The sequence below is a fragment of the Schistocerca serialis genome, chromosome 4 (genome assembly GCF_023864345.2).
Source record: "Schistocerca serialis cubense isolate TAMUIC-IGC-003099 chromosome 4, iqSchSeri2.2, whole genome shotgun sequence".
Taxonomy (NCBI): domain Eukaryota; kingdom Metazoa; phylum Arthropoda; class Insecta; order Orthoptera; family Acrididae; genus Schistocerca; species Schistocerca serialis.
The window spans coordinates 447,726,707-447,743,797 of record NC_064641.1 but is presented as its reverse complement, the minus strand read 5'-3'; the positions used below and the strand labels follow the sequence as shown (position 1 = coordinate 447,743,797).

Here is a 17,091-nt window from a genome sequence, read left to right as displayed (position 1 = left end):
CCCTGATTTAAGGAGGGTAGGACGTCAAACGGGCCGACTTGGAGCAGGAGAGGCACCACAGGACATTTTATTTTCTACTGTCTATACTTTTACAAATAAATTCATAAAACTTTGTCAGCATGACCAGGAAGGATTCAGGAGTCACACTCATAGTAGTGGAAGTGCAAGAACATAACAAAATAATTTTTTTTTTAGGTATGAAATTTCATCATTTTCTTCACGTACTGTTGGATTCATTTGTTTTATAGGTACATTTTTCTTCACAAGTAAGAGAGATTCTTTGATGAATTTTGCACAGCATACAAACCATACTTAAACAGGTGTATGAACTCTAGAATTTTCCAAATCTATTAAAAACTGTGGTAAAAATTGAGATAATTAACTACAAAATTTGATTTCTTTTCTAAACATAAAGTTTAAAACATAACAGCTCATTCATTTTTTCATAAATTGAATAGATTCTAGAGTTTCAGACACCTGTAAGTATGGTTTGTATGCTGTGCAAAATTCATCAAACAGTCTCTTACTTATGAAGGAAAGTGTACGTATATCAACAAATGCACCCAAAAGTAAGTGAAAAAATGATGAAATTTCACATGTAAAAAAATTATTTTGTTATGTTTTTGAACTTCCGCTGCTACAAGTGTGAATCCTGAATCCTTCCTGGTCATGCTGACAATGTTTTATGAATTTACTTCTAAAAGTATAGACAGTGGAAATTAAAATGTCCTGTGCTGCCTCTCCTGCTCCAAGTCGGCCTGTTTGACGTCCTACCCCCCTTAAAATAAACTAGCGAACCCGGCAATATTTCGCAATTGCTAAATACGTACGGGAATTGGATGTGTATCCTACTATCTCCATCTTCTCGCTGCCTCTGTCCATTTCCTCCTCCCCTCCCCCCCCAAAAATCTCTGATGATTATCTTCCTTTTTGCTCCCGTGTGTGTCTCTTATCCCACTCTCTTTGTATCCATCTTCTACTGTCTTACTCTGTCCGTATCCTCCTTCCCTTCGTATTACCCATATCCTCCCTGTTTTCTTTCCACCTCATCCTCCCTCCCCTCATCCTCCCTCCCCTCATCCTCCCTCCCTCATCCTCCCTCCCTCATCCTCCCTCCCTCATCCTCCCTCCCTCATCCTACCTCCCTCATCCTCCCCCATCTTCCTCCCCCCTCCTCCTCCCCCACCTCATCCCCCCCTCCTCATCCCCCCTCCCCCTCCTCCACCCCTCCTCATCCCCCCTCCCCCTCCTCCACCCCTCCTCATCCCCTCTCATCCACCCCCTCAACCTCCTCCACCCCCTCCCGCTCCTCCTCCCCCCCTCTTCATCCCCCCTCCTCCCCTCCCCCTCCACCTCCTTCCCCATCCTCCCCCTCCACATCCCTCTCTCATCCTCCCCTCCTCCTCCACTCCTCCTTCCCTCCCCCACTCCTCCTCCCCTTCCTCCCTCCACTCCTCCTTCCCTCCCCCACCTCCTCCTCCCCTTCCTCCTCACCCCTCCTCCCCTTCCTCCTCACCCCTCCTCCCCTTCCTCCTCACCCTCCTCCTCCCCTTCCTCCTCACCCCCTCCTCCCCTTCCTCCTCACCCCTCCTCCCCTTCCTCCCTCACCCCTCCTACTCACCCCTCCTCCCCTTCCTCCTCACCCCTCCTCCCCTTCCTCCTCACCCTCCTACTCACCTCTCCTCCCCTTCCTCCTCACCCCCTCCTACTCACCTCTCCTCCCCTTCCTCCTCACCCCTCCTACTCACCTCTCCTCCCCTTCCTCCTCACCCCTCCTATATACCCCTCCTCCTCACCCCTCCCCCCTGCCTCCTCACCCCTCCACCTCCCCCCTACCACCTCTTCCCCTTACTCACCCCTCAGCTCCCTCCACCCCTTGCCTCCTCCCCTCCCCGCCTCCCCCACCTTGACTTCCCCTCCCCCCCACCACCACTCTCCCTCCCCCTCCCCCACCACCACTTCGCCTCCCCCCTCCCCCACCACCACTTCGCCTCCCCCACCTCCTCCTCCTCCTCCCTCCCCCAACTCCAACTCCCCCTCCCCCTTGCCCCCTCCTCCTTGCCTCACCCCCCTTGTCTCCACCTCCCACCTTGCCACCTCCTCCCCCCTTGCCTCTCCTCCCCCCTTGCCACCTACACCCCCTTGCCGCCACCTCCCCCTTGCCGCCACCTCCCCCTTGCCACCTCCTCCCCCTTGCCACCTCCTCCCCCTTGCCACCTCCTCCCCCTTGCCACCTCCTCCCCCTTGCCACCTCCTCCCCCTTGCCTCCTCCTCCCCCTTGCCTCCTCCCCTCCCCTTGCCTCCTCCCCTCCCCTTGCCTCCTCCCCTCCCCTTGCCTCCTCCCCTCCCCTTGCCTCCTCCCCTACCCTTGCCTCCTCCCCTACCCTTGCCTCCTCCCCTACCCTTGCCTCCTCCCCTCCCCCCTTGCCTCCTCCCCTCCCCCCCTTGCCTCCTCCTCCTCCTCCTCCTCCCCCCTTGCCTCCTCCTCCTCCTCCACCCTTGCCTCCTCCTCCTCCTCCCCCCTTGCCTCCTCCTCCTCCTCCCCCTTGCCTCCTCCTCCTCCTCCTCCCCCCCTTGCCTCCTCTTCCTCCTCCTCCTCCCCCCTTGCCTCCTCCTCCTCCTCCTCCTCCTCCTCCTCCTCCTCGTCCTCCTCCCCCCTTGCCTCCTCCTCCCCCCCCCCCTTGCCTCCTCCTCCTCCCCCCCTTGCCTCCTCCTCCTCCCCCTTGCCTCCTCCTCCTCCTCCTCCCCCCTTGCCGCCTCCTCCTCCTCCCCCCTTGCCTCCTCCTCCTCCTCCTCCTCCCCCCTTGCCTCCTCCTCCTCCTCCCCCTTGCCTCCTCCTCCTCCTCCCCCCTTGCCTCCTCCTCCTCCTCCTCCTCCCCCCCTTGCCTCCTCCTCCTCCTCCCCCCTTGCCTCCTCCTCCTCCCCCTTGCCTCCTCCTCCGCCCCCCTTGCCTCCTCCTCCTCCTCCTCCTTCTCCCCCCTTGCCTCCTCCTCCTCCTCCCCCCCTTGCCTCCTCCTCCTCCTCCCCCCTTGCCTCCTCCTCCTCCTCCTCCCCCCTTGCCTCCTCCTCCTCCTCCCCCCCCCCTTGCCTCCTCCTCCTCCTCCTCCCCCCTTGCTTCCTCCTCCCCCCTTGCCTCCTCCTCCTCCTCCCCCCTTGCCTCCTCCTCCTCCTCCTCCCCCCTTGCCTCCTCCTCCTCCTCCCCCCTTGCCTCCTCCTCCTCCTCCTCCCCCCTTGCCTCCTCCTCCTCCTCCTCCCCCTTGCCGCCTCCTCCTCCTCCCCCCTTGCCTCCTCCTCCTCCTCCTCCCCCCTTGCCTCCTCCTCCTCCTCCCCCCTTGCCTCCTCCTCCTCCTCCTCCCCCCTTGCCTCCTCCTCCTCCTCCTCCCCCCTTGCCTCCTCCTCCTCCCCCCTTGCCTCCTCCTCCTCCTCCTCCTCCTCCCCCCTTGCCTCCTCCTCCTCCTCCTCCTCCCCCCTTGCCTCCTCCTCCTCCTCCTCCCCCCTTGCCTCCTCCTCCCCCCTTGCCTCCTCCTCCTCCTCCTCCCCCCTTGCCTCCTCCTCCCCCCCTTGCCTCCTCCTCCTCCTCCTCCTCCCCCCTTTCCTCCTCCCTCCTCCTCCTCCTCCTCCCCCCCCCTTGCCTCCTCCTCCTCCTCCTCCTCCTCCCCCCTTGCCTCCTCCTCCTCCTCCCCCTTGCCTCCTCCTCCTCCTCCTCCCCCTTGCCTCCTCCTCCTCCTCCCCTTTCCTCTTCCTCCCCCCTTGTCTCTCCCTCTCCTCCTCCCTCCTCCCCCTTGTCTCTCCCCCTCCCTCCTCCCCCTTGTCTCTCCCCCTCCTCCCCCCATGTCTCTCCCCCTCCTCCCCCCATGTCTCTCCCCCTCCTCCCCCATGTCTCTCCCCCTCCTCCCCCTTGTCTCTCCCCCGTGTCTCTCCCCCTCCTACTCCACCCTCCCCCCCTCCACCCTCCTCCTCCACCCTCCCCCTCCACCCTCCTCCTCCCCCCCTCCACCCTCCTCCTCCCCCTCCACCCTCCCTCCTTCCCCCGCCCTCTCCTCCTCCCTCCCCCTCCTCCTCCCTCTCCCCCTCCTCCCCCCGGCCCCTCTCCTCCTCCCTCCTCCCTCCCCCTCCTCCCCCTAATCCCCCCTCCTCCCCCCTCCTCCTGCCCCCTCCTCCTCCCCCTCCTCCCACCTCCTCCTCCCCCTCCTCCCACCTCCTCCTCCCCCTCCTCCCACCTCCTCCTCCCCCCTCCTCCTCCCCCCTCCTCCTGCCCCCTCCTCCCCCCTCCTCCTCCCCCTCCTCCTCCCCCTCCTCCTCCTCCCCCCTCCTCCCCCTTGCCTTCTCTCACCTTATTTGTTTCTCTGTTTGGGAATACAAGTCAAAATGAATGCGTAAATTGGTTGGAATCATTAGTACATGGAGTGTAAGAGAGACCTCTCCAGTTGCTGGATCTGTGGGGAAAATAGCTTTAATGACAGTATTTTGTGTGACATTTAATACACATAATAAACCCAAGTTCAGTGAATAAAAATGTGTTTGGTCTATTTAACAGGTTAGGAAGGTTACGAGATCACAGGCATCGGCAGTATAGATCAAAAAGACATTCTAGCTCTAGTTCCAGTGAGAGCTCACAAAGCTCATCAAGTTCATCTCGTAGTTCTTCATACTCCCCGTCAAGAAAACAAAGACGACAGAGAAATCGCAGCCGCCATCGCAGGAGGTCACGATCCAGACGGCGGACAAGGTGAGACTTTTTTGATTGAATTTTTTAGTTGGAGTAAAGTGTTGCTTGCAGGATACATGTACGTCATCTAGCTTTGTCAAGCATATTTCCAACCAGTGTTTTACTGTGGTAGGGTATTATTGTGGAGTAAACATTTTTTAATTTAAATTGGCAAGAATAAAAATGGTGGTAAAGGACTAAACATGTTGAAGTTACAAAGATTGGTTAGCAAAACTGATGAAGTAAGCTACTCTGTGACTTCCTCGTTTGAATTTCTTTTCTTGTAGTCGGTCTGCAAATTGAAGAGTGAACAGGCAAGTACCCACTCTCTGTTTCCTACTATGTCACAAGGAGCAGCTACATGTGATTTCAAAGTTACACTGACCATTCTGCAGTGTGCCAATTAAAATCAGTGGAGATTTGATGCCAATCACATTTGGAGTTTTTATTTTCCACCAAATGCAAGAACACTGTACTGAGTGTGGAAATTACTAACAAAAACAACTACTGCAAGAAACTCGGACAAACAGAATCTACTTCAATTGCAGCACATTCCACTGCACTGCTAAACGGGAAGCTGATACTTTCTCATACTGGTTGGTGGGGGAGGCCACTTCCTTCACTAAAAGTGCTTCTCACTCTTCAGTTTGCTGATAGACTTTACCAGTGTTATTCAGATATTTATCATTGTTGTCGTCGTCATCATCATCACCGGCATGCAACATAGCGTCCCTGCAGGTTCTTCCATTTGAACTTCCCATTGCCAGTTCAATCCATCTGTCTTCTTAAGTCCCAGTCCTATTTGTCAGGTAGTCTGCCCCTTGGTCTTTTTTGGTAAATTGGGCTCTACTCTTTCGTGTGAGCGACCTGACCAACCCACTATCATTTCGTGTATTTGCTCTTTCCATTATTTCGCTGACCTTTGTTGTCTGTCTGATACCAGCTTCTTTCTTCATGTAGCCCAACATTGATCTTTTCATTCTTCTTTGGGCTATATTCAGTTTTATATCAATGAATTCATTTAATGTCCATGTGTCGTAGCCATAAGTTATTATTGGCAGTATGCATCACTCAGAAATTGTTTTCTTCAGCCTTGCCAATATCTTAGAATTAAAAGCTGAAGAGTATCTTTTGTAGGCTTGCCAACCTAATTTAATGCGCTGAAATATTTCTGAATTTAGGCCTCTTTTCATGTTTAACAGGTGATCCAGATAGACATATTCTGTGACCCTCTGCAGTGCACGTTTACAACAGATACATGTCCATGAAATGTAATCACAGTTGTGAATATGGACAACCATTACATCTACATCTACACTCCGCAAGCCACCGTATGGTTTGTGGCAGAGGGTACCCTGTACCCGCACTAGTAATATCCTTTCATGTTCAACTCACAAATAGAGTGAGGAAAAAACAAGTCTATATTCCTCCATATGGGCCTCAATTTCTCATGTCTTATCTTCGTGCTCCTTATTCGCAGTGTGTGTTGGGAGCAGTAGAATCATTTGGCAGTCAGCTTCAAAGCCAGTTCTCTAAATTTTTCTCACGAGTGTTCAGCAAAAGAATGTTACCTTCTGGTAACAAATCTAGCAGCCCGTCACAAAATTACTTCAGTGTTCTCCTTCAGTCCGACTCGGTACGGATCCCGAACACTCGAGCAGTACATAAGAATTGGTTGCACAGGCATCATATATGCAGTCTCCTTTACAGTTGAGCCAATATTTCCTAAAATTCTCCCAATAAACTGAAGTTAACCATTTGCTTTCCCTGTCACAGTTCTTATAAGCTTGTTCCATTTCATATCGCTTTGCAACAATATACACAGATGTGATCCCATAGATTTTCCCGGCGGGTATGCTGTCATTAATTGGTTAATTTTTGGATGATAACACTACTGAATTGTGTCGCCATGTGTTGACATCGAAATTTTTTTATTTAATGATGTATTTTTTGAACAGACTGTCCTCTATTGTCACCAGTCTTTTTATGGAAGATTTTGAACATATCACTCTCGGGTCGTCTTCTCTTCAACCTACATGTTTTTGGAGATTAGTGGATGATACTTTCATTGTTTGGCCTCATGGAATGGAAGCTCTTAATCGGTTTTTAGATAATTTTAACTGTCTTCATACACACATCAAGTTTTCGATGGATATTGAAAAAGATGGGAAATTACCGTTTTTGGGTGTTTTAGTACACAAAAAAGAAAATGGTATCTTGGGACATGGCGTATACTATAAACCCACACATATGGACCGCTACCTTCATTCTAAGAGCTGTCATTCACCACATCAGCGCATGGGAGTTCTACGTGCATTGGTCAAGAGAGCCATTTCTGATTTCGAAAATTTGATACAGGAACTAGATCATCTTAAGGCTGTCTTCAAGCTCAACGGATATACTAATCAAATTAATCATGATTTACAGTTTGGACCATCAAGAGAACCAACGCCGGATACTAGTAAATCGGTTGCTTTTCTACCCTTTCTTCAAAAATTTCTAGAATTCTCAGGAAATATGATATTAAAAGTGTACTTATGCCTTGGCCGAGACTAGAGTTCTCTTTGGACCTGTTAAAGATGATTTGGGACTGAGAAAGCCTGGCGTCTATAAAATTCCCTACCATTGTGGAAAGGCCTATATTGGACAGGCTATTCGCACTGTTCATGACTGATGTGTGGAACATCAATGTCACGTATATTTGTTCCAGCCTTAAAAATGTGCTATCACCGAACATTGTCTCAATGAAGGGCATGTCATGTGATTTAGAGAGACGCAAATCTTGGTCCAGCTTCTGGCGACTGGGATTGTGTGCTCAAGGAATCCATCGAAATACGATTATCTGATGACGTTATTAATAGAGTTAAAGGTTTTCCTTTAAGTAAGATATGGATCCCTATTATATCGGATATAAAACAACAATGGTCTGGTTTTCGACGTGCTAAATCTTAATAAATGAAAAGCAGCAGTTTGCTTTTGTTCTACAATCTTGATTTGCAATTTATCGCTTTCACCAGTTTCTACCGCTGGCAGTGCTGCAATTCTTCGCTTCGCAGGGGGCAGCTCTTCTGCTTCTTGCAGTGCAGTGGCCTGGACCTGGGGTATAAAGGAGCCCCCGTTTCTGATGTTCATTCAGTTCCGGTGTGATTGTGCACTCAGTGATTGCACCTGAAGGTGGCGGCCGGATGGATCACCGAAATATTGTGTAGTGAAGACAATCATATCTGTCAGCATACCCGTGAAGAGCATAAATACACACAGGTATTTTAACGGCTTCACTGTGTCAAACAGGACACTAGTAATACTGTATCCAAACATTACAGGTTTGTTATTCCTACTCATCCAGATTAACTTTCATTTTTCCACGTTTATAGCTAGCTGCCATTTGCCTCACCAACAGGAAATTTTTGTCTAAGTTGTCTTGTCTCTTCTTACTGTCACTCAACTTTGATGCCTTACTGTACATTTCAGCATCATCAGCAATAAATCACAGATTGCTGCCCACTCTGTCCATCAAATCATTTATGTATATAGAGAACAACAGTGGACCTATCATACTTCATATGGTATGCTCCTAACAATACCCTTGTCTCTGTTGAACGCTCGCTGTTGAGGACAACATACTGGATTCTATTACTTAAGAAATCTTCAAGCCACTCACATATCTGAGAACTTATTCCATATGCACATATCTTCATTAACAGCCTGCTGTGGGGCACTGTGTCAAATGCTTCCCGGAAACCTAGAAATATAGAACCTTCCTGTTGCCCTTCATCCATTGTTCTCAGTATATCATGTGAGAAAAGAGAAGGCTGAGTTTCGTGTGAGCGATGCTTTCTAAAACCATGCTGATTCGTGGACATAAACTTCTTTGTCTCTAGAAAGTTTATTATATTCGAACTGAGAATATGTTAAAGGATTCTGCAGCAAACTGAATTCAGGGGTATTGGTCTGCAGTTTTGCGGGTCCGGTCTTTTACCCCTCTTATGTACTGGAGTCACCTTCACTCTTTTCCAGTCGCTTGGGACCGTTTGCTCGGCGAGAGATTCGTGGTAAATGCAGGCTAGGTAAGGGGCCAATACTTTAGAGCACCCTTTGTAAAATCGAAATACAATTCCATCGAGACCTGGTGATTTTTTTCTTTCAAATCTGTCAGTTGTTTCTCTATGCCAGGGATGCTTAGTACTATGTCATCCATATGGGAGTCCATATGATGATGGTATGTTTGTACAATTCTCCTCCGTGAACGATATCTAGAATGTGAAAATTAAGACTTCGACTTTTGTTTTGCTATCTTCAACTGCTATACCAGACTGATCAACAAGAGACTGGATGGAAGCCGTAGACTCGCTTAGCGATTTTACATGAGACCAGAATTTTCTTGGGTTCTCTGCCAAATCTTTTGTGAAGGTGTATCGGTGGTAGTTGTACGCTTCACACATAGATCTTTTCGCAGACGCTTGAATCTCAACTAACCTTCGCTTTTCATCATTTATGCGTTCCCTTTTGAACGTAGTGCAACAGCCTCCACTTCCTGAGCATCCTCTGAATTTCGTTATTAAACCATGGTCGGTGTTTTCCATCCATCGGCTGTGTAATGGAATGATGACAATGAAAATTACATGAGCATTACATGAGCATTCACCTTAACCACTTTGTCTGTCCATGTATGGCAACCACTTTGTCTGTCCATGTATGGCTCAAGGCCTGACCCAAAGTATCATGTCATTCATGTGAGAAAACCTGTATTTCCCATAGGGGGGAGGACACTTTGTAATTGAAAGTCACGCCTGGTATTGGCGGTTAAATATGGTGTTGTAGTGCCTGCGGTGTTAAGAATTATGATGCAGTGTTCCTTCTGACATGCCTGAATTTTTCACAGGTGTTCATTCATTCGTCATGATCTTGGTTTTATCATAGTTCAAAATTTACAGACAACAAATAGCTGTATAAATTTTGTGATGAAGCTGTAATGTTAATTTGCTCTGTTTAAAAACTACTGTTATGCATTGCTGTACTTTATTATTGCTTTCTCATGTCACTGTTTCTTTCTCAGTAGCAAACGTAGGCACTCGAGCGCATCCCGTTCTTGCTCTCGGTCATCCTCCTCAAGGTCCAGTCGTGGAGGCTCATCTTCAAGGTTAGCAGTTGTTTTTGATTTCTGTTATATGTATAATAAAATTTAGTAACATTCTTACTGCTTCCTTAATAATGTCATCTATGTATGAGGTGTCAGAGACAATGTCCATGTGAGTGTGAGTTGTGCATGGATAAATGTGTGTGTGTGTGTGTGTGTGTGTGTGTGTGTGTGTGTGTGTGTGTGTGTTTTCTGTTTCCTGTTTCCAAAGAAAGCCTTATATGTTTAGTAGTCTTTTCATTGTGCTTAGCTGTGACTCCAATGCCTGCTCTGTGTGGCAAGAAGCAACCTCTAGAAGTAATTGACACAAGAACTTAAGACATTCTTATACAAAGAACAGCAGCAGAAGTCAAATTGACAGTGTCTGTGGTGATACCGCTCTTTTTCCATGTTAACACATTGTTACCTGTGAAAAGAAACTTTATCAAAAGAACATTGAAATTGCACTTATTTTGTGATTGACTTTGTTTTGAGATAAGAATGCAATAGGAAGTAAAATTGTGTTTTGTAGATTTTACACACAAAGGTTTCTTACTGATATCTGACTTTGTTTTGAGATAAGAATGCAATAGGAAGTAAAATTGTGTTTTGTAGATTTTACACACAAAGGTTTCTTACTGATATCACATACGTCAATTGTCATTTTCTGGCCTTTCGATACTGTACACTGTTTTCCATTTCTTACTCACTGGCCTGTTTTCATTATTTGAACCACTGCTTATTACAGAAGATTGTTTTTGACACTCTCTTTCTCTTTGCTGAGATAGTGTATAAACTGCTTATGGTGGAGAACTTTCCTTGTAACTAACCTGTAAAGGATGCATGCATTTATTCCAGAAAAGTTCATTTATTGTAAAACAGTATTACTGACATCTCTGTGGATATTTTATAGTCATCTCAACCCTTAGAAGACTGGCCATGAATTCCTCTCCTATCCTCATATCAGAGCAGCATTTGCACCCATCGCCCTCTGTTATTTGTTCGATGTATTTCGGTATCTGTCATCCCATACAGATTTTACTCTCCAGAGCTCCTTGGTGTCTTAACAGGTGTCCTATCATCCTGACGCTCCTTGTCAGTGTTTTCAAACACTTTGATTTTCTTCTTATTCTGGTTTTTCCACAGTCCATGATTAATTGCCACATGAGCTGTGCTCCAAATGTACATTCTCAGAAATTTCTTCCTCAAATTAGGGCCTGAGTTTGATACTGACTGACTTCTTTTGGCCAGAAATGCCTGCATCAGCTGTGCTTGTAGGCTTTTTATGTCCTCATTGCTTCATACATCGTTTTATTTTATCTCAAATGTATCAGAATTCCTTAACTTTGTCTTCACCATTTTGGATGTTAAGTTTGTCTTTTTTCATTCTGCTGTTCCTCTTTTATCTTTCTTTGGTTTATCTTTAATCTAGTTTTTGCATTAATTTAACTGTCCATTTAATTCAACAGGTCTTTCATTACTTCTTCATCTTCGCCATCATTGACAAATCTTATCATTGGTATACTTCCATCCTGAATTTTAATCTCACTCTTGCACCTCTCTCTTATTGCCATCATTGCGTCTATAATGTATACTGTATTTACTCGAATCCAAGCCGCACCTGAAATTTGAGACTCAAAATTCAAGGGGGTAGAGAAGTTTTAGACCGCACCTCCAAATCGAAACAAAGTTGATCCATTGTGACATGAGACACAATTTAGAGCGAATGGATGAAGATACAACTACAGTAGTTTGGTTTGAGTTGTAAGCTTAACTGTTAAGCTTTACCAGCTAGCCATTGCTATGCGTCAGGCGCTCCATCCATACTTATACGGGTACCCTTCCTTTTTCATGTGCTTCGTCTGGCTTGAATCGATTGCTTATTTTGCTTTGATGTGATAAGTGCCATTCTCTTTGTTGTAGATGTTTGCGTCACTCTAAGCTGAAAATGCATTATTGTGTGTGTCGTGCATTGTTTGTCGCATTCTGATAATGAGTGTTTACGACCTGTCGCCGCTCGCGGCATGGCTTGCTTATGTGCGCACTACCGCCGCTTACAATAAAAAAAAGAGAGGAATTGTCTCATTAGCAAAACAATGGCAAGAGACTGCTATTTGTTGTTACTTGCACTGCTGCTTTCTTTGATAATGATCAATGACAACCAAATAATAGACTGCGTATTATAGATGGTTCTGAATGAGAGTTTAGCGAAAATTTTTCTCCGTTTGAAAATTTTTGCAGATGCCTATTATATTACATTCTGCACAGAAATTAGAGTCATCTTAGATTTAAAAATCTAGTCAGTTGCTGTGCTTCATTTCTGACTGAATCACTATTCAGCATAAAAATAATACGAATATAAACATGACATGACATGACATGATACGTATATTCTTCCGTGTTTGCTGTTGTCTCGCTCTAGTTTCGTAGTTTATTAGGCAGACAGGATTTAAATGAGATAGCAACAAACACGAAAGAATACATGGAATAATGTTGACATTCGTATTATTCTTATGGTGAAGAGAGTACTGAATGTGATTCACGATTCATAAAAGTTCTTAGTAGCAACCGTCTCTTGTCACAGGTAGGGAAAAAAAAATTCAGAACATAGAGTTGGCCATATTGACATACATCCCAAACAGTCTTGCCAGTCGGATTTTCATAGTAGCTATTTAGTGATGACTTGAAATGCATGGTGTGTTGTTGTTGTTGTTGTTGTTGTTGTTGTTGTTGTCTTCAGTCCGTAATCGGGTTTGGTGCAGTGCTCCACACTTTTCTATCCTGTTGAATGCAGAGTAGCAACACTTATAAAATAATAATGAAAATAAATTAGAAATTAAATGCTGAATCACTTGATTCTTTGTTGCTTATTTTTTCATACGGAGCATCGTCCTCCGTACCGTCTAGTGCAATGGATATTGAACATTTTTTAATTGCTTGTTGCACAGTCTGCTTTGGAACATACTTCCATGCATCATAAATCCACTGGCACACTTGCGACAAACTCGTGTGTTTTTCATGTCCTGTTGGTGTCGGCTGTCTGTCGCTTTTCGAAAGCCAATCTGTGTACATGCGTATAAGCTTGTCCTTAAATGGTTTATTCAAACAGACGTCAAGTGGTTGCAGAATTGATGTCATTCCACCTGGAATTACCGCCAAATCCGTTTTGCTTTCCTGTAATTTTCGTTGCTCTGCAGGTGTTGTATGGCCTGCGTACTTATCTCCTACCAACAGACTGCATAAACCAAGCATTGCGCCAGGGCAAAGGTTCCGCACACACCTAATCCATTCCAGCACCATGTCCTCCGAAAACCACTCAGTTTTGTTTGCTCGTACAATTACAGTTTTTGGAAATACATCCGACTTCAGTAAAGACTTTCTCCTGAAAACTATGAATGGGGCTAATTTATGTCAATCTGCTGTGCAAGCAATCATGATGGAGATCCACTGTTTTTCACCCCCTTGATGTAAGGACACTTATGTCTTTCTTTCCTTTGGCGTCAACCATATAATTTGACGGCATGTCAAAATATACGAGAGTTTGGTCAGCATTACCTATCTGACCAAGAAGGTATTGCTTTTCTGTGCGCCACCTAATTATGAAGCGTTGAAATTCCACAAGTTTTTCTTCATAATTTTTCGGCAGCTTCTGTGCAACTGAAGTTCGCCTCCGAAGTGAAAAATCCTAGCGCTTCATAAACAGATCAATCCAGCTGCGACTACCCTTAAAATTTTAGATTTTTTGCTCTCTTGCAATTTCATGTACCTTAATTTTTAAAATTTCGACATTCACAGGCAGGAATTTTTGATGCTGTTCCTTAACAAATTCATTTAAAATCACTTCTAGTGCAAGATAGCGGCCACACATTGGCCCACTAAATGCTTTCCTGCTACTTGAACATTCAAATAATTTGTCTCTCTGCAGTCGCCATCGCCTGGCATTGCTCTCATCAATCCCATATCGCAGACCTGCAAAATGATTAGAACTTGGTTCTGAAAAAGAAATAACTCCCCTCTTGAATTTGGCACTATAATGAAAGCGCTTCATTATGATTCACTAACACCAACAAGCACTTCACAAAATTCCACGAATCAATAGGAGCCCCTACGTGAAATATTAATGAGCCCCAGCGTATCTACTCGTGCAACAATCCTAAAGCCTTGTGCATTGTTGGTATTTTTGTGTAAAGAAATTTATTTTTGTTGCTATTAATATTTGAGAGGATGCTACATTCGAAGATGAACAATACGGAATTTCTATTTACTTCGTTGGATAATGTATGAAAATGCAGTGGTCGAAACTCGGGGCAGATAAAAAAGCTCATCTTCTATCTTTTTTTTATTTACTGACGCACAGGTTTTGGTGCCAGTATTTATCTTTGTGCCTGCAAAGCATGCCTGTTTAGCCCTGCATATATTCGACAGCAGAAGTTAGTTGTGGCGGCACCTACCAACATTTTTCAGAACTTCTGCTTACTTTGCACTCGATTCTAAGTCGCAGGCGGCTTTTGGATTACAAAAACCAGAAAAAAAGTGTGGCTTAGATTCAAGTAAATACGGTAGATTCAACAATAGAGACAAAAGACTACATCCCCATCTTAAAACTTCTTTTATTTGAACACTTTGTTCTTGGTCTTCCAACCTTATTGTCCATATTTTACATATTGTATATTACTCATCTTTCCTGATAGCGTACTGCTGTTTCTATGAAAATTTCTAACATCTTATACAATTTTACATTGTCAAACGATTCTCTTGATAGACAAATCCCATGATGATAGCTTGGTTACTCTAAAGTCTTGCTTCCATTATAAAATGTGATGTGAACTGTTTCTCTGGTCCTTTGCCTTTGTCTTTACATTTCCTAGAAGCAGACTGAACCTTGGCTAATAAGTCCTCAGATTTCTTTTTCCATTCTTCTGTATATTATTTCTCTCTGCAATGTGAACGCACAAGCTGTTGATATGATTGTGTAATCATACTTATCTGCTCTTGCTATCTTCGAAACTGTGTTGGTGACATTTTTCTGGAAGTCTGATGGTATGTTTCCAGTCTCATAGATTCTACACACAAGCTGGATTTGTGGTTTGGTAACCCCCCCCCCCCCCCCCCCCCCCTGCCCCATGGTTTTAGAAATTTCTAAAAAATGTTTCCACCTTTTCTTTGTTTTCACCTAAGTTTGTCCTGACTTTCTATATGCTGCAGCCATTTCGCCTTGGCTTTCCTGAACTTCCTGTTTATTTCGTTTCTCTGTGACTTAAATTGATGTGTCCCTATCTTTCGTGAATATATTTTTACTTTCTTCTTTTGTAGTTCAATTGAACTATTTCTTCTGTTACACAAGATTTCTTCCCAGTTATCTTCCTTGTACCTATGTTTGTCCAGCTTCTGTGTGTGATCTTTTTAGAGAGGTCAGTACCTCTTCAACTGAATTGTCTACTGAAATTTTGATAATCACAGTATCAACAACCTAATAAAACTTCACACACATCTCGCCATTCTACACTATTTAGTATCCAACTTTTTCGCACATTGCTTTTTCTGAATGAATGATCCTCTTAAACTTTAGTCTTTTCTTCATTATTATTAAATTTTGATCCAAGTGTGCATCTACTCATGGGTACATGTTGCAATCCAATATTTGATTTCACAATCTCTTTCCGACCATGATGTAGTCCAGCTGGAATCATCCTGTGTCTCCAGCTGTTCACTAAATGTACCTCCTCATCTCGTGATGCTTGAACAGTGTATTTATTATTGCTAGCTGGATTTTTTTTTTCTCTCTTCCATGTCTCTGTTTCTCCTCTCTGTCCTACTATCCAGTACTTCTTCACCTGTAACTCTTTCTGCTAACCCTTCCCCTATTATTGTGTTTCAACCCATTTTGATTATTTAATTTTCATCTCCTTTACATACTTAATTACCCGTTAAATGTTCTCATGTATTTTCTCTTAATCTTTAGCTTGTTTCATTGGCATACATACTGGAATTATTGTTGTTGGCAGTTGTTTGCTGTCAATGCTGATTAAGAACAACCTGACACTGAACTGTTTCACAGTAACTCACTCTCTGTCATATCTTCCTGCTCATAACAAATCCCTCTCCTGTTACACCATGTTCTGCTGCTATAATTACCCTATATTTGTCTGACCAGAAATAATAACTTTCTTTCCATTTTATGTTGCTGATCCTCACTATATCGAGCTTGAGTCTTCACATTTCCTTTTTTAGATTTTCTTGCTTTCCTAATACATTCAGAATTTTGTCAATCCATACTCTCATGCGGAATCTTATCCTTTCATTGCTTATTGAATCCTTTTCTCATGGTTACCTCCTGCTTGGCGTGTCTACATCTCCTAAATTTTATTGTAAAAATATTGGGGAGTTTCCAGACCACAAGCTTTCAATTTAGATTCCTCTGTTTGAAGGGGACAAAAAAGGGCACGCACAACTGAAATCAATGCATTAAGCTCAGATAGGGAAACACAACAAATGTTTGTGAAAGTTGCCTATGAGCTAATGTGTGTGTGCACAGATTTACGTTTTCTTGCGTTGTTGTCCATGAGCAGTCTACAAGAACTAGCAGTGCTGTAAATTTTAATGTTTGTCTTCGTAAATCCCATTAGTGATCTACATCCACATCCATAGCTCTGACCACTGTAAAGTGCATGGCAGAGGGTACACCCCATTGTACCAGTTGTTGGGTTTCTTCCTATTCCATTCATGGGTGGGGCACAGAAAGAATGATTGTTTGAATGCCTCTAGTTATTCTAATCTTGTTGTCATGATCCCTATGTGATCGATACGTAGGGGGGCATTCGCAGAGTTATCATTTAAAGCTGGTTTATGAAACTTTGTTAGACTTGTCAGGATAGTTTATGTCTGTCATCAAGAGTCTGTTATTACAATTTCTTAGTGGCGCTGTAACACACCCACAGGTCAAACAAACCTGTGATATTTGAAGCTGCCCTTTCCTGTATATATTCGATATCCCCTGTTAGTCATATTTGGTGTGGGTCCCACACACTTGAGCAGTATTCTAGAACCTGCCACACAAGTGATTTGTAAGCAATCTCCTTTTGTAGACTGCGCCAGTAAACTGAAGTCTACTGTCTGCTTTACCCTTGACAGGTCCACCAGGGGACACGCAACTCTTTTGTGAGTAAGTGCTTGGCTACCATGGGGCCTCTGCCTTTGCAGCGTTACTTTGTTTCTGTGCTACAAGCTTTTCCTTCCACTATTGCTTCCCTCTCTGCCTCTCCATCGG

The 17,091-nt window shown here is 44.8% G+C and overlaps 1 protein-coding gene across 5 annotated transcripts in view; it reads left to right on the top strand.

Annotated features, from left to right (window-relative positions):
* Nucleotides 1-17,091, top strand: part of LOC126475079 (mucin-5AC) — a 133,845-nt gene that overhangs the window by 54,357 nt on the left and 62,397 nt on the right. For 3 of the 5 annotated variants that reach the window (XM_050102644.1, XM_050102641.1, XM_050102642.1), the window contains exons 10-11: nt 4,538-4,729; nt 9,765-9,848. In XM_050102644.1, coding sequence (XP_049958601.1) covers nt 4,538-4,729; nt 9,765-9,848 — 276 coding nt within the window. The remainder of the gene's footprint in view (nt 1-4,537; nt 4,730-9,764; nt 9,849-17,091) is intronic. The other 2 variants (XM_050102645.1, XM_050102643.1) reach the window with 1 other exon arrangement.